The following is a 21746-nucleotide window of genomic DNA, read 5'->3' on the forward strand; positions in this document are numbered from 1 at the left end:
TGGCAGCTTCCTCCAGACCAGTTGAGGAAAAATAAGTATTTAGAAATACTTATTTCTTTAGAAATAAGTAGAAATAAGTAGTAAATAAGTAGTAGAAATAAGTAAAAATAAGTAGTAAATTTAGAAATGTAGTCAAAAAAAAAAAGTAGCTATGAACTGATGAATACAGCATGAACAAATATTTTAAATACTTCAAAACACCCAAGGCAGCAAAACATTATCTTTATAAGCTTCAGATTTTAAGATGTCCTTTTTTWWAAAAAAAAAAAGTTTATACCCACTATCTTTTAAAATCAGAAGCACAAGGTTGAATTTCTGTATTTCAGGTAGCGATAAACAGCAATTTTATTGTATAGCAGATGGCCCCCTGTGGATGTTACAGTAAAGACATTTATCTCAGTGTTGCTCTGTACACCTTATTGGTTGCTTATTTGACCATGCTACATGTAGTTCCAGTCTGTATTTTTATTTGTCTTTTTTTCTTGTGGAAGGTAGGTATAAAATAAGTTGAAAGATATATTGTCTATAGGATTTATAACTGTTTAAAGTTAAATAGCATTTAAAAATAGCACATCACTATCATAACGGAATATAAATCACTCCATCTTATTTCTTTTATAAATCAAAATAACTAGAACAGAACATTTGTTGTTATGCTTATCACAAACACAAGACAAGACACCCCAAGTTCATGTGACTGTAGAAAACCGACTCTGCTTTTCTGATTGAGTTATGGAAAAAAACCCACAAGTTTTGCATTACCCAGTGGCTGTCAAATGTAGCATCTACAACTTAATGTAATTATTACTACATCTTTTTCCTTTCATCATCTACACAGTGTAGTATTTTCTTGGTTTGATTTGCAGGTTTTGCTGTTACCAGGGCATGCTGCAATTTCTCTGCCACAGCAGATGGTCTTTAGCTGCAATCGCACATAATGCCGAGCTGATGCCCTAATAACTGAAGATTTGCCTTAAGCATGTTCTTAAACATTTCATTGATTTAATTCTCCATCATTCACTTTATTCTAACGGATCTCAGAAAATTAATTTAGACAGTCTGTTGTTCAGCATGCAAAACTGGGTCTATAGAAGATTCAATTTGATGTAGAGTACAATTCTTCAGGAATTCACATTACGATCATACACATACACATGTCATATCTTGACATACAATGTCATCTCTTGACATTTACACAACGAGCACGGCATAACTAAACAACTAGTTCAGTTAGCCTTTAGCTAGCTGTCCAGCCTTTGCAGCTATACAGAAAGCTGCACAGCACACGCGTATCATTCTTTGAAGTCAGGCAATTCCTTCATTTTAAAAAAAATTATTTTGGTTCCCTGTTGCTGTGCTGGATTTTACTAACTCCAGTACGATTTAGTTATCTGTGGAGGTGCTGAGATCTGCTGCAAACTACAAATGCAACTGAACTCTAAATTTTACAGACTGAGGTTTCCATTGTTCACTACTGGTTTCCACGCTTCCCAGGAGAGGCTGGACTTCAGTTTTCTGCAGAAAATGCATGGCATCGTGACAAAACATTTATCTGTTTCTCATTTCTGAACATACGTGCAAGCAATAAGTCATCAGGGCAAAGGGGAGGCTCTAAGACACTCCTGTTTCTGCCACAGCACAGAGTTTGTCTAGGCTGAACATCCTGCCCTCTATATGACACATATTCCTTCCCRTTCCTTTCTCTCTTCTTCTAAATGCACAGAGAACAATCTATTTTATAAAAGAAGTTGCACACAAAAGGTACAAGGGTACAACCTTGCTTCACTCCATTCTGGACAATGGGAATTTCTAATCAACAGCCTTTGAGTGATCATGAGCACACTGTATTCATGAATTTCTCTGTACAGCCAGATTTATTCAAAATGGAGAAAGCTCCACAGAGACCATGCTGGCAGGCAGCACACTCAAGGACTTGGCTAGACAATGCATTCTTTTTATTACTAACATTATTATTTTGGAATTTGTATAATTGCTAAAACAAAAAACCCATAGACATGCCTCAACCAGCCCACAAGCAGAGAACCAGCTCTGCCGCGTCACCAACCAGCATGTTGGCTGTTATTCTAGCAAAGATCCTTCTCGCAATTGTGGAAAAAAAAGTAGGATTCCARGTGGTAATCCTGACAGGATCAGTATCTGTGTGACCATAGAACAGATACTTAGATCTGTGAACACTTAAGAAACAACTTCTTTATGTCATAAGAAACATCTTTACCAGTCTTCTAGTTAGATAGTGACCTTCAGGATTAAAGATTTCAGGAGAAACACCACTGTTCTGGTCCTGCAATATCTCTCTGATAATTTTAAGTGTGCCTGGCAGAATTGACACTGATGCTTGCTGTTCCTGCATGAGTAGTTCTATAATTTTATTTAAGCATTTATCAACATGACACATGATTTAATAAACTCTTAAAATGTTTGCGCATGTGAGCTGCCGGTTTTTTTTTTTTTTTTGACAGCAGTAGACCATGCTGCAAATTCTATTGTGCTGGGTGTTTCTGGTGTCTCCTGAGGCGTGGCAAACTGACCAGCGGTACATCGAGTTAATTATTCTTATGGATATTTTTCCATAACTCTTCTTCTCCAAATAGGGAGACCAGCACTTTCTCTAGATAAGGAGCTCTGAAACACAGCAAACTGCCAGTAACCCTGAGCCAACTGCACATAACTTGTGGCGTGAGCTTCTGCCCYCTTCATCATGAGGATTACTTCTCCAGCATTTGGAGTAGGCAAAGGTAAAGGTGACAGACAAAGCTCACACCTCTGAAGAACCCGAAGGATGACTTGAATACAATGAGAAATGTTTGAGACAAGAGTAGATTCATATTAATCACCTGAATATGACTGATGACCGCAATTTTAACTCTGACAGCAGTTTACTCTTCTCTCAACTAAAATATATCTCACTTTTAAAAGCATATCTCTGCCTGAATTAAAAAGAACTTTTCCAAAAAACCCATAAATGTTTACTCTCCTCAAAGCTCACCTGGAACAAGAACAACTGACTCTTTGGACTGGATCTACAAAATCCCAAGAAATGGTGTTGTTAGGAATTTCCTCCTCCAGATTTGCAGTTGCAACTTGACTCCTCCTGAACAAAAAAAAATTTACTAGTTGTCACGTTATAAAATTAAATTTTACAAATACATATGCATAAATACATGTTAGCCTCAAAACAAAACAAAAAAACTTTCACCTACTTCACTTCTGAAACAGAATTCCTTATTTAACAGTAGTTGTCTCTACTCAGTCTTAAAACTTACACTTTGATTTATATGGAGGTTTTTTTTACTAGTTATCTTTTCAAGAGTCTGAGCAAAGGAAGCAAGGGGCAAAAAATTTAAAATGAATCTGGAGAGGTTGATGATGTCCAATGAGGAAACTGCATGGAAATAATGGAAAAATAAAAGACTTCAGGCCACATGTGCAGCTCATGCTAAGAATATACTTTGTATAGTACTATGTATCAGTTCAGTACCAAGTACTATGTACTGATTCTAACAGTTTCATCATATCCTTGGCGAGTAGACTTGTCCCAAAAGTACACTTAGAGTTCTAGATATCAAATGCATACTACTCGTTCCTTAGCCATCCACCACTCAGTCTTCTAACTACAGYTGGAACTAAAAACTCTGCAACTGATAAATCAGAAAACACCTAGCTGAAGGCACAAACTATAAATATGGAACCTCAAAACCAGTCACAATTAAGATACACAGCTGCAAATACAATGGCAATACTGAGTACAGTAACAAATTTTATTTGATAGTACTGTTCTGCATCATTAACTTTCATCACTGGCAAAAGAATTCCATCAAGAAGGTTATCTAAAGCAAAAACATCCAGGTTATCTGCATCCATTATGACTAAACAAAAACATCAGAACTGCTCTCTTACTTGGACTGGGACCTGTTGAGAATGCACTCCTTCCAGACACGGTGGACCATATGATTGTGGAATTTTGGAGGAATCTTGCCTGATTTCTTTGGACTGTGTACACTGACAGTCCCCTCCTGTACAGCTGAATGGCTAACAGTACTTTGAGAGCCTCCACTTTCCCCTGAAATACAAATTAAATGTTTATGTTAGCACTGGTGTTAGTACTCACATTTAATAGTTCTTCCATTCAACTTCAGAGTTGTTTGTTTTCACACAAAAATGCTTAATGCATCATATGAGAGAATGAAACTACATTTAAAAGCATTTAAAAGGAACATTTGCCTTGCGGGGACTAGGAAGATGGGACGAGGAAGTTGAAAATTATGAATTGGTACATTTGGAATCCAATTGTTTAAGAGAGCACCTCATGTGAGATACCATCCTCTGCCTCTTAATTGGAGGTAGTTTAGTAAGTCCTCTACTGCCTTGAATTGTACCATTGAGAAACATTTCATGGACGGAGATTTTTTGTTTGTTTTTACAGCTTTTTTGTATTTTGAATTTACAGAGTCTTTCGTGGTTTAAAAATCTATACAGTCATTACACTATAAATGCTTCTAAAATTGAGAAGTCTATTACGAAATTTGAGATAATTTTTATACATTATTTCAAAAAGCAAACCAGTTCTTAGTACTATAAGGTAAAACTTCACTAAAAAAACAAGTGGATTAGTACAACACTTTGTTTATATTAAAAAGAAAAATTTCAACTCTTGCTTCCTTTCTATGCTTGAAYTGAAATATCAGAATCAAAATTTAATCAGTAGACTCTTACAGTTTAAATGCATACTATCGCAGATGTTGTTAAATAGTTAACTGCTAATACATGCTGTATTAACATAGTATGTGATGTTCTCTCAGTAACATTGCGTRGTTATCAAAGAGATAACAAATGAAGATATTACTCAAACATGTTAATAGTCTTAAAAATATGATTTGCATTCTGCACTTCAAATCTTTCTGCTTGTGATGCAGAAACTTTCCTAGCTATTGTATAAGCAGATGTTTCTTTTCCTCCCCTGCAGTGTGCTTCTGGTTGGATTAACTGAATTCTAGAAGAGGCATCTTTGAGAACATGAGCTAGAACAGTAGAGGGAGTGTTAGGCTCATCGGCCTGGTGACTTTAATATCCTCATACTCTATACACTGGATGGAAAAGCAAGGAAGGGTATGACACATTTTAGCAATGTCAAGTTATTGTACAGAACACTTTGTCCTTCTGCTTGACACGACTTAATAAGCCCTAAGGATGAAGCATCGGAAGGATTAATTGCCCTACATCACTGCTTCTATCATAATAACTCTCCTGGTTTCCGTCAGGTGGCTTTCAAAATGCAACCTGTAGACAGGCCTTTAACTCTGTATGTGCTTTTTGCCTTCACTTGCAAGTTCCTTCTAGTTAGAGCTTCTCTTTTCTTAGAGAGTCTTATTAGCAAAGTGACAGTCAAAAAGATAGACTAAAAAAATAGAGCCACAGGCTGCTACTTCTACCAAAGCCTGCTGCTCTAAAAACTTATTTCATTGGCTTTCAAATGCCACTGCTCACAAATGCCACTGTTTTTGAGCATGATAATTTGTAATGAAATGTATTTTGATTAAGTTCAACTGGAAGAAAGCTTCAGAATTAGCAATTCAATCCTGCTTTTCAAGGAGGAAATGTGGTTGACAGATTGAGCAATATGAACATTTTAAAGATTCTAAAACAGAATCCCCTTGTGTGAGTGCACAAGTTTAACAAGAATCTGAAACATTTAAGAATAGCAGTTTCTCACATGAAAATATACAAAGACGTTGCAGCACAAGATTGACAACAGTCTTGTTTATTTTAACTGTCATCTGCCTTGGAAAACATTATTCAAAGCAAATTTATATCTTATGTTCTACATCTTTAATGGCATATTATGCATTAAAAACAGAGAAACTCCATGTTTTATTGTCTTTTTTTGCAAGATGAATATTTCTGATGGTCTTCACATATAGCATTAAGGTGCCTATATATCTGAAATTATTAATGGACAAGTGAATCCAAAAAAGTACTTCTATAGCAACAAAGCAGTGGTGTCTTGTTTTCTTTCTTTGCTTCAAGATTGAGCCTCTGGAAATGGCAGAAGCATCTAATAAAAGTTAAGCAAGTTTTGCAGCCCCTTTATGCCTCAGGGAGCGCACTAAGAGCATTCCTTACCCCCTGTCCGCATACTTCCTCTCACAGAAAGTGGGAGGAATTTCAAGTCTTTGAGACCTCTACTGCTCTGCAAAATTTAGCAGACACAAATCAACAAGTTCAAAATAGTAGTCTTGTGTTTAGTTTGCACCTGCTTGGAATACTTTCACAAATGATGTTTAAATCCATTATTCTGTTCAGGTATGGTGAATGGGAGATATTAAGAGATGCTCTTTGCCAGATRTATACTGGAGATTCTAAGAGACTTCCCGTTTCTTAGAAACTGCTGGCAGATGAAGGCTGTCCAGTGGTGAGTACACTTCAATTATTTTGTTAATAACTTAAGTTAGAGAATCTCCCATGAACTGAGAACTTCGTTCCAAAYAAGAGGTAACTGCAAATGCTAAGGTGTGCCACTGCCTGTGAAAGTGTTGCTAATAAAGGCCACAAGGTGGAGAAAGCTGGGATTGCTTATACTTGAAAAGGTAAGCTTAAGAGTCAATGTTATCAATTTGTATAAACCCCTTATAGGCAGAAGTAAAGGCAGAGCCAGACTCAGTGGCATCAAGTGACAGGACAAGAGGAGATCTTCAAAACCCAACTGGACACCAGCCTGCAAGGCAACCTGCAAGGCAGCCTGCTTCTAGCAGCCCCTGAGGAACATGCTATCAAGGACCTACTCATCTATTCTTCAGTTCGGCCAAAAAAAAAAGGTTGGTATGCAGAGAACTTCTGAGATTAGAAGTAATGTGAACTCGAATGCTTGAAATGGGCATATTCTATACAGATAAAATACACAACTAGCCAGTAAATATTATACCCCRCTCCCCGTGCTTTCCTCAGAGGATTCAAAAGCCCGTGTCAAACCRTTGTATAAGTCTGTGTCAAACCATTTGAGAAGCTCAGCTTTTTATCATCAGTTCCAGAGACTAGTGCACTTCTCTTGAATWGTCCCAATTAAGACTCAGATGTGTTGGGTAGAAAGAATAGTTAGCATTTACAAGGTTTTCTTATATAAATATGAATGCTTAGTGAGGTGTTGTCGTTATCTTCACAAGAGCAGCTAATTACTCAAGTGCAGTCTTGTGCAGCAAAATGAAACACCTCAGGAACAGGAAGAAAATCTATTCCAGTTTTCAGGTATATGTACTACAAAGACACTGCAGTTCCAGAAAACCAAGYTGAAATGAATTCATCATGTTTTATTTAAAGACGAGCCAACTTCTAGAGTYGTTTAAAGAGTAGGCCTTTTAGTCTCCACAGACTGCTTTTTATGAAAAAAGTCTTAACTTACAGTCTTTATTTTTTCTTTAACCTGCAACTATTCACATATCCTCACTAATCACGAACTCTACATCATACAAAAACTCATTAAAAAAAAACTATGTAAAAACTGAAGCCTCTTTAAGCTTATTGCATACCTATAATGGCTTGCTCTGGAGAAGTGGGGGGAGTGAGTGGCATCCCACAGGTACTAGCAGGATCTTTCACACTTCCAAGCCCCTGCTGTCCCACATTTATATGGCCTCCAGTATTGGCAGCACTCTGTGACATAGGGATGTCACTCTGGGAGATGAGCACAAAGGCTGAAGGATAAACCATCCGTACACCACCTGCAAAGAAATGCAACAACATACGTCTTAAATTTACAGTATTTAGTCGCCCCAGCCCCTTCATCTTGTTTTCAATTAGTCAGAGACCTAAGGAATTTCACAGACTCATAAAAAGTCTTCTAACCCTCTATAGCCACAACAGAGCTGAAAAAAGTAGCCTGATAGTGTGAATAATAGCATGTGGGATACAGGGACTACAGAAGCTTGAGGCAAGATAACTAGTCAGATGTTTCAGTGTCAAGAGATTTAGAAGAGAAGATAGGAAAATTATAATAGCTGTCTCTGATTAATTAGACTTTTTTTTTTCTTTTTCTTTTTTCTTAATCGTGTGGAGAAAAATAATCCTTCAGGCAGAATACTGAAACTTACCAACAATGACTTCAACTGCCACAGGGAAATCATTGTCATATCCCAACTCTTCTTCCTCTTTCATCCCTTCCTTCTTCTTCAGCACCATAGGGTAAAAATATTGCCATTCCTCCATCAGTTTACGGGTTGCTGGATCTGACATCTTATATGACTGGCCCGTCAGTGTACCATTTAAACCATAAGGGCTCACCAAAACTGCAAAATAAGGAAACAGCACTCCCTACAATATTTCAASTCTGTAACAGCTGCATCACTGAGTAATTTGCAACTTAAACAAAACAAAAACAGTGAAAAAATGAGTTATTGCATTGTCAAATATGCAGTCATAACTATTTGAAGTTTTTCTACTCTATTTTTCCCAATTTTACAAAAGTTGACAGTCTACACAAGAAAAATCCTCCACAATTGCAGAACCTAACTATCTTTACCCATGTAACATTGAAGTTACAGATCTGACCCACTGACCTAGACAGTTCCAAGCCGACCTCAAAATCCAGGTTTACCTTGGAACGGCGAAGGGGAGGACTGCGCCATACGGATATGCTCTTCATTTATCAGGTAGATTGGCTGGTGCTGAGCAATTTCCACRCTGGTGCATACATTGCTTTCCCCATGAAGAAAGAATGTGAAAGCGCAAGACAAATGCTCACTGAGGGAGAGAGAAGAAACAGATTTATGGACATGTTAATGAACTTGTAGAAGGTAGAGATTTCACTGCCTGAAAGGTCGAACTGGATTAAAATACGTCTTTCTGKTTTTTTTCACTTGTGCCCATGGAGGACAGATTCACCAAATGACTGAACAATTTGTACATGCGAATGGCTGCCCCTAGACAACGGTCCAACAGGGTTGATGTGCAGTTCCAAGATTTGTTYTTCTGCTGGTTCAAGGGAAACTATTACAAATGGCATTATAAAGAAGCATTCAAGAAGTAAAAATAAAGGTTCAAAATGAAAATGGAATTCTTCAACACTAATTTTGCAGTAGATTCTAGCTGAGCAGCGGAATAGGAAAGACATTTACCTTACATTGCTATTACAGGAAATAAAAGGACAAGAATATCACAGGAAATCAACAATGATCTAGGATGAACCAGGGATTTGCCACTGATCATTAAACATAACTTAAAATGGACAGTATTTACAACTGCTTTATTCTACCCTATCTATCTATATTTTCCCTGTCAAAAAGCCACAAGAAAAATAGAATAAAACATTTCATTCTTTTTATCCTCTTAATCAACCAAAAGCTTAGAGAGCTGATGTAGCAATTATGCAGGTATTTCTCTGCCCAGTACAGTATCTGCCCACACTTTAGTGGTTGCTGGCTTTGGCACTGGCCCAGCTGTAACATAATGAGTGTTTTTAAGACAACTCTTAACAACCTTTCCCAAAAGGAAATAACACATGCAACTGCAACAATTTCATTTTAATATTTAAGTCAACCAATCGCTCTGCTACTGTTGACTATTATTAAACGGAGACCCTGATGGTGTAGAATAGGAAGCTGTTTTAATCTCACTAAATCTCTGAGCAATTCTATACATTGTACAGAGCAAGCTTTTGCCCTGTAACACAGGCTACTCTTCTGCTAGCCTCAAATACAAGTGCAATAAAAAGGCAAATAGTCAGCTGAGAAAATCTGGAGAGAAAAGGTTGCTTATCTTTCATTTAAGATAAAAACTAAGACTTCCTTGCTGCTATCACCTTGGACTAAGACATACTTTGCAACAATCATTTAAAATTACAAATTTTTTTTTTATTAATTTCCATTTTCACAAGAGAAAGCAAGCTCAAGTTATAGCGCTCAATCATCACTACTGTAGACATTCATTCATATGGCAAGCAAGGTGGAGAGAACAAAATGAGTCATAGATGCTGCCTATTTMTACCTGGTTATCCTGCGCCAGGAGGAAAAATAAACAAACAAAATAAAGAAAGGATTTCTGTGACTACATCAAGTATAAAAATAAAAAAAATCCCCTTCAACTATACAACCCAAATCCTTTAGATTCCTGACACAGGATGATGATCCTTAATATAAATAGACGAGATATCTGGTCCAAGATCAAGTGGGTATAATCTCTGCAAATAGGTGAGCATGTAGCGGGTCAGCCTTTCTGAAGAAGAGAGCAACACTACTTGTAAAGTAGCTGTTCCCTGCTCATGTCGTTAGGATATTACACAGAAATCTCCTGAATCTGGACGTTTCCTGTGGTGTAGACTGCTTGTCTGCTATTGAGCTGAGAGCAAGAGTGCCTTCCGGGGCCACACGGTGCCCCCCTCAAGCCTCCCGCACACTGGTCTGCCATGAACAAACCCTGTGCAGCCTTACGTGACATTCGCAGYCATCCAGAAACACTGTCGGAACAAGAAAGAGGCAAACGCGACTTTAGAAGACAATGATTCACTTGTTTTTGCAAGCAAAAGAATACATCTCACTGACCAACATGAAAGTGAATTGATCATTAAGATCAGAAAATGGAATTAAAGAGCTTTAGATAAACAATTACACAGTCAATCACAGGAAAAACAAAAATATAGTATGGCCTGCTTTACATTCATGCAAATATGACAGAGTAAAAGAATAAAAGCTAATTAAAGAAAAAAACTTTGCAATGAGCATTACTAATGGTTACCAGCACGAAAGGCTTGACCGGTTGGTCAACCCTGCATCACTCTCAGCACCACATCTGAAGCACGTCCCACGCTCAGCTGCGAGCAGCAGAGCCAGCCTCCTTCTCTCTCCTGTGTCCAGCCGGAGGGCAGGTCACAAGCCCCAGGAGGAGGAGGAGGAGGGCCCTGCTCCGCGGAGCGCGCGGCGCCAGGCGGTGCCCGTCCTCCCTCCCGGGGCTGCTTGCCGGTGCTCCGCAGCACAACCAGCAGCTCTGCGAAATTTATGCTCCCTCTGGTGCCGCTCATTGCTATAAGCTCAGCTTTCAAGACCAAAAAGAATAAAGATCAAGGCCTGGGGACTTCCTATACTCCTAATAAGCTTCCGACAGATCGTGAGTAAAATATTTACTTTAGTAGCAAATAAGAATTCTATTTCAAGAGCGCAGCAGCGGCGCGCTCRGTGATGTACCCTGCTCAGGCACGCACAGCACAGCTTCCTGACATTCCCGTCCTTAGGATATTTCACACAATTCCTTAAATACCAAGCTGCAGAAATCATTCCTGCTACAAATACAGTACGGATCTCTGAGTAAAACACATGCAGGAGAGTACTTGAAAAGTCCACTTTCAGAAGTAGATTGAGCAGCGGAACTTTACTTTTTATAACCATCCAGCTCAATCTCTTTTTATAACCATCCAGCATATTCATAGAACAGACAGTGAATTTTTGAAGTTGATCATTTCTGCACTGCTCCCCACCTCCCCGACATTCAGAGCAACGCAGACCACCAGCAGCAGGAGAAACAGCTTGGTGGTAATCTCAGCAGCCTTCCACCAGGAAATTTCAATACAGATTTAGTGAGACCTATTCTTTTGATGCTACTTTATGATGTTATTGCATTAAAATGTTATAAAACAAGAAGAACAAACAGAATGTGCATCTGCATTTGTAGTCCCGCTACACCATGCAGGAACTCTTGTCTCCTTTTCACAATCATCTTTTTAGATGACCTTCCTTTTCTCTGCATGCTGGAGATGCTTCTATCAGTTACAATGTCATCTTCCCAGACATGGGCTGGGTGGGATGTTCTATAAATTATTCCCAGCTATAGCTACAYTAAGGCTGAGTTCTGAAAAATGTTGGGCACCGTGATCTCAAGCCAGCAAAATACTTGCACATAGAYTCTTTGGAATATTTCCACTATATGCATTGATAGACTTACTAAAATTTTAATCATTGCTTAAATGGAAACAGAAAAAAATTAATCACTCCCCAATTACAGTGATAAATATTTTGTTCCTTGTAGTACTGCCTCCCTTATTAACCATTTCATTTAATTTTGAACCTGCTCTGCAAAATAAGACTTTAAACTGCAGCTTAATAGCTCATTAATACAATATCGTGGACCTCTCATAATCTTTATGGCCTTCAATCACTATGATTTTTTTTAAGGAGAGAAATATATTAAACAAAATGTACAAGCATACATACACAAGCCTGTATACAAATATATATATATATATATATGTATGTATACAATGAGATGAGGATTATGAAATCCTGACCAGGTTTAAACTACACTATGTATACCATAAAGAACATCCGAGGCATTTACCATTTATTATTTTACCTCTTTGAAAACATTGCCTGTGTTGAAAAGTCCTTTCTGCCTCCTTCCCAGCACTGCAGCCCACCTCAATGCCAGGAAAGCACAAGGGGAGCACAGTGAAGATACTGACACAAAAGGTTATGTAGAGGAAGGTATTCGGAATGCTATAAATTTTATCTTTGTAAACATTCATCCTGTTACAACAATTTCAAGTTTGAATTATTTAGGGAGAAGCAACCCTGACCTTGTTTTTTTTGAATGCGGTAGCAAAGCTCTCCAAAAGATGAGAGGAAGAAGGAACCAGTGCATGCAAGGAACAAATAGAGCACTTGGAAAAAAATCTATTTCTTGCTCCAAATTATGACTGCATGCATGAACTAAATCAGAACCTCTCAATAACCACACAGGAGTTGAAATTCCTGGTATATACTATAATAAGCCCAACCTCAGGCTTGGGTCTCTCTGCCCGCTTGAAGCGCCCCAACTTTTCTCCTTCCGAACACAGCCACCACTACTTGGAGCTCAAGCTCCTTTCCCCGCTGCCAGCTATCAATCACCCTCTTCTGTAAATTGTACTGATGCGATAGTTCCATCCAAAAATATATATGAGTTCTGAGATTTCCAAACTCACATTACCCCAATATGACTTTATTAGCAAGTCTGAATTTGAAAAAGGAGCGGCAATACATTGYCTACGTTATAAATATACAATCAAATAAATCCCCTGTTTGATATAGACTACAAAAAATCAGGGCATGAAAAGGATCTCCATGGATCTGGCACACAGCCCTCACTCTGCAAGACCACAATGAAATCACTTCCCTTGGGGTTTGTCTAAAGCAGYGGGGTGGCTCCCAGCAGCTCACAGGGATGGTCTGGACAGGAGATGGCAGCACCTGGATGCATCTGAAGTCAAAAACATCCATGAGCAGGTGTGAAGAACTTAATAGCCCAGAGAGGATTGCTAAAATTGCCTCTTAAGACAGTCTGGTGAGGTTTGTAGCTGAATTTGAAYGAGCTCCTGCAACACCATGAATATTAACAAAAATGTAAGGGAACAGGGCAGAAACACCTTCTGGTTCGCTTGGAGAGTAAGTTACTTCTTCCTATTACTGTCAGGCACTGCCTTCCATTCCAACGCATGGGCTTACAATTGGAGCGCTCTCTAGCACTCTCTAAGTGCCCAGATTTCCCATACATTTCTCTAGGACATATACAGTGTAGGAAACACATATAAGTGTGTAGCAAAGGACCTGGATCCGAGATTTCAYCAACAGCCTCAAAGCAAAGGCACGCTTTTGGCCTTTCTGTGAAACAGTGWGGAACAGTTTGTGTCCATATGGCTGAGCCCTCCTCATCCTCCTCCTGAAAAGGGAGCCGTTATTCTCACTGCTTTCCTGGACGCAGTCCCTGGCCTGTGCTGTCCCCGAAGTCTTTCCTTGGCATTGCCATGGCCGATCTGCAGCCTAAATCATTTAGTCCTGGCTCCCCTCGCAAACGTTTTTTGTTTTTTCCAAAAAAAAAAAAAAAGCTGGTTCCCCCCTAAACCAAAGAATTGCCCAAACCTTTTAATGACTACATTCTGCATCAATACATTGGCTCTGCTGACCTGTATTCCACTGATTTTTTTTTAAATATGTATGAGATGCACATACTGAAACTCAGTATAAATATTAATTACYTTTAGTATTGTCTCAGTGGTGGTGAAAAGCACTGAGATAACACTTTCACAATGCAAAAAGCATTTAGATAACATTATCTAAACACTTTCCGTGTCATGGATTTATTATCTCAACCCTTTTTAAGTTGTCACCAACCAAACCTCCCGCCAAGGCTGACATGCTTCACTATCAAGATTCTCTCACTCGCTGATCTCATCTCTAACAACCCTCTCTCCCTGCTGGATGCAGGCTGGATGCAGCACCGTGCAGGCCGCAGGGCGCCCACGCTGCACCGCGCACGCCGAGAGAATAGATATTATAATGTGTTTCTATCTAAGCTTATCAGGAGAGAAGTTTTGTCCTCTGGTTGTGGACAGAAGGTCACCAAGCTTTTGCCACACAACTTCTGTAGGGCACAACATGCTCTACAGTAATAGCTGCAACATTTTTGTTCCTTAAGTCTATACCTTAATAAAATCAGGTATTTTTTTACAAAGTGTTATAACTGTGCTCAGTATCTAGGGTTTGGGTTTTCATTATTAATGGATTATTTAAATCACATGGATAGTTCCCCCAGCTTACTGGCTCGTTGCAAATGAGGCAGCAGTATTATTCCATTTGACTCTTTGAATGAAATATGACACCACAAAAAATGAAAATATTTCACATATTCACAATAAAACCCTCATTTTTTCATATTAAAAGCATTCTGCATATTGAACAAGGAAATTTACTCACTTGTTCCTAACGGCACATATGTGCATTGTGGCTTGTCGCTTTGACTTGGATTTTTTTAATGAACTGATGAACTGATATAATAATTCCTAGAGTGTCTTGGTGAAGCAGCACAACACTCTTGCAGAAACTAGGCAGTATCCTTCCATATCCACTGTTATGTATTTCCTTTCTGGGACAATTCCTACTCTTCAAAGACCAAAAATGCCAAAGGCAGCCTGGAATAAAAAGGCAGGCTGAACGGCCTTGGATCAAGGACAAAACTTCTTATATCACACAAGCAGAAACAGGCAAGAAATGACAGATGGTGAGAAAAACCTGGACAATAAATCTGTTAGTATAAAGATTAAGTGATTAACAGTCAGAGTGCAGCAATGCAGCTTACAGCTACCACTCCACGGCTACGGGAGCAGCCCTCTCCAAAGAAGTTTGTGTGGGGCCTTCCCTGCACACGGGCCGTGATTCAGCTCTGTAACAGGATGCCACCTGCGGATCAAACTGCAGGAGATCAACCAGGACTGGAGATCTACTAGAGATCAACTGCTAAATGTGCTAAGATCATGTGCGTCCTCCTATTAATACTTAACAGGTACGTGCATTAAAGGTACTTCAGGTCCCAAAATATTCTCTTTGCAGAGAAGGTTAGATGAACAGAGAAGCGGTTTCACTCTAAGAAAGATTTAGTATACTTGAATAAAAATTTAGATGTGCTAAATGGTGYTTTTATAAAAATAAATCTAGTTTTTATTAAATCTAATCAATACCAGATAAGATTCACAAAACAAAAGAGGTTCGTGCAGGCTGTGCAATAACATTTCTGCAGTGAGAAAGCGCAACCAACATTCTTCCCTCCGCAGCGGGTAAATGATGTGGTCAGCATTATGTTCCTGAACTCTCCTAAGCATCACAATGCACAACTCGAGGCCCTCGTCGTTACTGAATGGGTTTTCTTTTTGTGCTACCCTACAGAACAGGGCTGATTTAGAACTACAGCTATTAAGAATTATTTAAAGCTGCAATGCCAAAAGAATGATCCTGCAAGTTTATCACACTCATTATGAGCAGAAATTCACCGGGTTAAGGCCAAAGACCATGCGTTGTTAAGGAACTCAGAAGCTGTTATGACCGTATTTCTATCRTAACGCAGGCTATATTCTTTACAGGAAAATAAAAGTCACATACCAAGAAAACCCCAAAAAAACAAAAACASATGAAGGTTATTAAAACTACATTCAAATAAATGCTGAAAACACCCATTCTAAGATCTTTTTGATTAAAAATTAGTATGTTGTAAACAAAATCAAGAGCTTATTTGTATCTGTACCAGTAGAATCATAGAATCATAGAATGCTTAAGGTTGGAAGGGACCTCAGAGGTCATCGAGTCCMACCCCCCTGCWCACGCAGGGTCACCTAGAGCACAGGGCACAGGGCTGCATCCAAGCGGGTTTTAAASATCTCCAAAGAAGGAGACTCCACAACCTCTCTGGGCAGCCTGTKCCAGKGCTTTGTCACCCTCACAGTGAAGAAATGCTTCCTTAAGTTCCTGTGGAACTTCCGATGCTTCAGTTTGAAGCCATTTCCTCTAGTCCTRTCGCTGTCCACCACTGAAAAGAGGCTGCCCCCCTCCTCCTCACTGCCTCCCTTGAGGTATTTATACACGCTGATCACTACCAGAGATCTACTACTAGTGGTAGTAAGTACTACCACTTACTTTTAAAACAGCAGCACCAGTTGCAAAGAGCTATAAAATGGATTACAGTAACTACAAAATTATCAAAATGGATGCAATCTTTCTTGCTTTAGTATACTAAAAACACCATCAGGCGAAAAAGTATGTAAAAATTCTGTAATCATTGCTACTGTGACCCTTCAGAATTTCTTCTTGTCTCATTCATTGCCTTTTGACACATTATTCTAAGCGGACTCCCTTGGAAAACTCATTTCCACGGAAGAATTAATACTCTTTAACAAGGGAATCCAGCCAGATGAGCATTTGTATCTTTTCAAAGTGACACACTATGTTCATGAAACACACAAGTACTTCTAGTTTTCAACCAACTATTTCCTAAGAGGTACATGGAGCAACTCAAATAAAACCTCTTTTCGGCTAATCCTAGCATTTTAGTAAGTAGTATACACATAACAAATTACCTCAGAATTGCCACAAACAGTTTTGCTCTAGAGGCCAGGACTGAAAAAGCCCCTTTTGAATATCAATAGCTTAAAAGTCAAGCAAACGTCTGACGAACACAGGTGGAGGTTTGCCAACCAACTATTCAATTTTAAGCCTAAGGCATAAACTGACCTTTTCTTAACAGCTCAGGACTGCACAGTTTAAAACCTAGGCTTCCTTGAATTAGGCATACTTTAATAATGCTGCCACAGATAATACAGCTATCAATTACTCTGCTTCATCAAGTTGCCTGCATTGGAACCGTTCGCGAGCACAGTTGCACCAACTCAGCAGTGGCTCAGGAAGGCACAGCTGACGCGCCGATGAAAAGGAGCCTTCCCTTCCCCACCAAGACGCTCCTCGGCGGTCCCCACGAGGGCAGAACCAGCAGCCCTTCCCCTCCTGTTGTGTCAGGCTGCTCCAGCCCCGCAGCTGGAGCTGCGGAGATGCTGATGATGTTGGGAGACACTGACCAGCGCCGGGCGCCTATCCCGCCCCTCAGCCCAGGAAACACCCCACGCGAAAACAGAGGTTTCCTATTAAAAAGGGGCAAGGAGCAAGAAATCTTGAAAGCTTTGACATTTGATACACGACAGCTACCAGTATACATCCGAAAAGCAAGAATCTGTAGAATCTGGCTGACAGAAATAAGGACTTTTCATATTAGCATAGATTTTTATCATTATACTGTACGTGCACTAATTCTTAGCATATTAGGTCAAGTTGGCTATCTAATCATGTTTGACTTGTAAATGAGAAAGACTATTTAACAAACATGTAGATAGCAGTATTAAATCATATTCACCTTAGGGACTTCATTTTCTCAATATTAAGCTTCACTTACACTTTCTCTGTGAGAAAAGTATTGTTACCAGTTCTTTGATAATAGGCAGCAATTCAAAAATCACATTAGTCAATTCTTTGATTTTTCTTTTCCTTTTTGTTTGATGTCCTGCTTCACAACACTGACTTTAAGCCATGAGTCCATTTGTCACTATATTTTCACTCTATTCCTTCTTACCAGATTCAAAAATGATTTAAAACTTCTTTTTCTTTTCTAAATAAACGTCAAAAAGGTCTAAAATTGTGTCTTGATTTTTATCTCACAATCAGGACTGGAAGGTAAAGATTTGGGATGTTTGATAACCYGTTCTGCCTTAATATAGCCTGTGACGTTCACAGCAATTTGTCAGAAATGACTACCCACACTTATCTCTAAAAAATGAACTATGAAGTATACAAGTACTACAGTTCTGGAGCCTGTCCATAATTCTGTATGCATAATCTGAAACATTACACTTTTATTAAATACACATGACCTTCTATGTATAAATGTTATTTGAGTTTCTGCAATGAAGTTCTTCGGTAACTAAAAAAATGTTTCCTTCGTATGGGAATACCTAAGTGAAACAATCATCAAAGTACTGTTCAAACATGGGAGGCAGAGACCTCAAAATTAGCAATTATGGAGAAAAAAAAAAGAAAAAAGAAAAAGTCTTTCAACTACTTGATGATAAATCTAACTAGAAGGCATAAAGCATAAGGGGAAATAATTAACACCTGAACACRAGATGATTCTCAGATTGCTAACAGCTCAAGGGAAGAAAGTGAAGCAGACAGAAAGACACCACCGTTTAAGCATTCCTTGAATCATGTGTTCAAATACAGGAGAGGTTTCCCTGTAGTTTTAAAATTGCTGTTTTTTTCTAAAATTGTCAAAGTTTGTAAGACAGCTGCACATGAACACTAAAAATAGGGCTCAAAAAGAAGTGAAATCTCAGCCTTGTAAAGGAAAAGATAAACTGTCCTAATAATATTGGAAGCTAATTTTCAAAAATGCACAGTGTTCGGCTTCATTACTGTTTTATTTATGAAACATTGGTACAACAATAGCAATCCATGGTATTTCACACCTAATTTGCTAAATTTTAATGTATTTTTTTCCAGCTAGTCACAAAGACGCTATCCAGACACGCRCACAGGCTCTGTCACCACAGTCAAGACACCAGACCACAAAGAAACACATAACATACTTTTGACGTACGAGTTACAAAAATAAAAAAACAGATTATCAAATGCCACTCCTCTTTTAAGCCTTGCAACTGAATACCCACTTATTTTTGCTGTCTGCCAATATAGGTTAACGCATCCTTCCTTCTTTCAACCCCCACCAAATGAAAGCTGAATGCTATTATCCAAAGTAGCATTATATTAGATTAAGGCTATTTAGAAAGGATATTCTTAAACAAATATGTCAAACTTGAGGGGGATGAAGGGACATAACCCCCTACTTTATTGTCGTTACGTTCACTGAAGATGAAATTACATTTATCTGTTTATTTCACAAAGTACATCATCAGAGGGAAAATATGATTACTTTATGTTCCTTCAGCACAGGAAAATGAAGAACAATGTTCTTGGAGTTGAAAAGCTATTAATGCAGCTTTGATGTATCCTTTCAAACAAGTGCTTACAATGCATACCTCAAATAATAAGTAGAAATGTGTATGTTAGACAATGGTGTCCAGAAATCTAAAGCTACGTTATACTACGGGCATGTGCCCATTTACCAATATAAGTCAATTATAAATTTTAGATTTTCTTCTGCCAARTGAGCTTCAAAACTGGGCAGTCTTCCCTGAAGAGGCACCCATGCTTTTAGAACACGTAACTAGGTCGCCTCTGACTGCCTTCAATTAAAAACTGCAAATGAAAATGCAGTTTGTAGTGGAAGATTCTAATCTTCTCTGTTCATTTGTACCTCAAAACAAAATTTCTGACACCTTCATGTGATTACAAAGCATGGCAATCCCGTACTTAAATTACAAAATAAAAAGGACGAGTTAAGGGACAGCATTAGTATTTCCAGGACTTGCAGCTAAGCTGTCAAGTGTGGCAAGAGGACAGCAATATTGCAAAAGAACACATTTGTTGTCCCTTAAAAGAAAAAAATTACAACTTGACAGAACTTAAAAATAATTAAAAAAAAAAAAAAAGCAACACATCTAAATCTTTCAAAAATTCTTTGCTTTACGGGCAACAAAACTGGACAAAGGGCCTTATTTTGCAGAGACACCTGAACTTCATTCTCTTTACAGTATGTCATCCTTCACTCTTTTTCTTTTTTTGTAAAAGAGACTGACTGAGTTGTAAATACCTACTAATACATATCAAACTTAGTGCTATAAGCCAGCTACCAGCTGTCCTTTAGGATGATGATTGCAGAAAATGATCTCATGTGCACTCAATATGGTCAAAATTCTAAATTCTGTATTCCAAATACAATTCTGTACTAAAGCCACATGCAGAAAATACKAAACTACTAATATTAAATACTAACACCATGGAGAAATGCATTAATTTACTCAGTGCCATACATCTGTGATCTTTCTACTTTCAGAATACAGCTTAATTGACTGGCTTAGAGACCAATTAATCTCTTCACATTTAAATCACTAAATCTTCTCTGAATAGTTTGGTTTCCACATACTGACTCTCATTTGATATACCTGGAGAGTGAATGCAGCTGAAACAGCTGCCACACAACGCAAGGATATGAAGTATTAAAAATAAAGCCATGCAATTCAGTCAGTCGTACTCCCTCTTTTCCACTGTTCCAGCTTCCAATGATTTCCCATTTTTTTCCTTTTAATTACAACTGCATGTTAATATTTATTTTACTTTTTATTCATTTCTAGTTCTAGGATTGTTGCTACCTCCTCTCTRAATACAGTCCTTGCTTCCTGTGCTCCCAACTCTTCTGCATTTCTGYCTTTCCTACATGTAACCTAATGCTCAACTGGCCTGAATTAATTTTGAAAGACAACGTGTCTTGTTTCTCCACTAATTTAATGACTTCAAAGCACCAAAATTGCAGGCTCTATAACAAGCATCTTTCTAGGATTACTCTTCTGTAAACAGGGCTTCATTCCATCTCTCCAAGCAGACAGACACACCTTGTTTAACAGATTTAAATCATCCTGCATTACTTCRTACTGCTCCGCTCAGTGAACAAAGACCTTGACTTCATTCTTGGTAAGGTGCTGTGAAGTCCCAGGCAAACAAGACGGATCTGCCGGCCCAGCAAAGACGTGTTGCGACGGACAACAGTAAGGCGCAGGCGCAGCACACTGCAGCAGCACAGTGCCAKGCACTGTTATGATTTCAGCTCTAAAATTATTTCAAACCAACTATAATTTAAAACATCTCCTGAAACTATACGATGCTCTAATGAACAAATAGAACAATTTAAATATATGAAAAGAAACTGKTTTTTTTTTATTCACATAAGTCTAAATTGTTCTGTCTTTAACATATACACAGACATATAAAAAACAGAGTCTCTAAAAAAAATGTGCCAAAAGCACAATTCAACAAGAGTCACATGAGCAGGGACAAATAACTACGACAACCGTATTAAACACAAGAGTTATTGTTTTTACTTCCACCATGTAATCTTCTAATGGTAATTTTTTTTTTTCGCCTTGTAGTAAAAAGAAGCAAACGGCTGCTGAAAAGGAACACRCACAACACCAATTCCGTGGCAGAAATACTTTCTATGTATGCCTGGCATACCAATCATATGCTTTTACAAGAATTAGACTACAAATAGTGCTGCAAAGTATGTGAAATCAAACAGAAGGCTTCACAAACTAAAACAGCACTGTTTTCAATTGTGCCACRATGAAACGATTCCCGAGAAAGCAGAACCAGTTATTATTTGTTCATCTTCAATATTCAAACGTGAAAATTCTGTCTGGTTGTGTAAGTCAGCTAAAAACAGTTGCTGAATTCTCAGTGCTGGAAATGCCTGAGAACGTCCTGCAGACCCTTAGCAGGCTCTCAGTC

The 21746-nt window shown here is 38.5% G+C and overlaps 1 protein-coding gene across 1 annotated transcript in view; it reads right to left on the reverse strand.

Moving 5' to 3' along the window:
- MED13L (mediator complex subunit 13 like) overlaps positions 1–21746 on the reverse strand; it is a 175415-nt gene that overhangs the window by 42453 nt on the left and 111216 nt on the right. Inside the window, exons 5-9 of the mRNA XM_026042874.1 lie at positions 8606–8751; positions 8103–8297; positions 7542–7733; positions 3919–4081; positions 3008–3112 (exon numbers count right to left, since the gene is read on the reverse strand). Of these exons, the coding sequence (XP_025898659.1) occupies positions 3008–3112; positions 3919–4081; positions 7542–7733; positions 8103–8297; positions 8606–8751 (801 nt within the window). The remainder of the gene's footprint in view (positions 1–3007; positions 3113–3918; positions 4082–7541; positions 7734–8102; positions 8298–8605; positions 8752–21746) is intronic.

Source organism: Nothoprocta perdicaria, unplaced genomic scaffold, assembly GCF_003342845.1.
Source record: "Nothoprocta perdicaria isolate Ctin4 unplaced genomic scaffold, notPer1 scaffold_317, whole genome shotgun sequence".
In the NCBI taxonomy this organism is placed as follows: domain Eukaryota; kingdom Metazoa; phylum Chordata; class Aves; order Tinamiformes; family Tinamidae; genus Nothoprocta; species Nothoprocta perdicaria.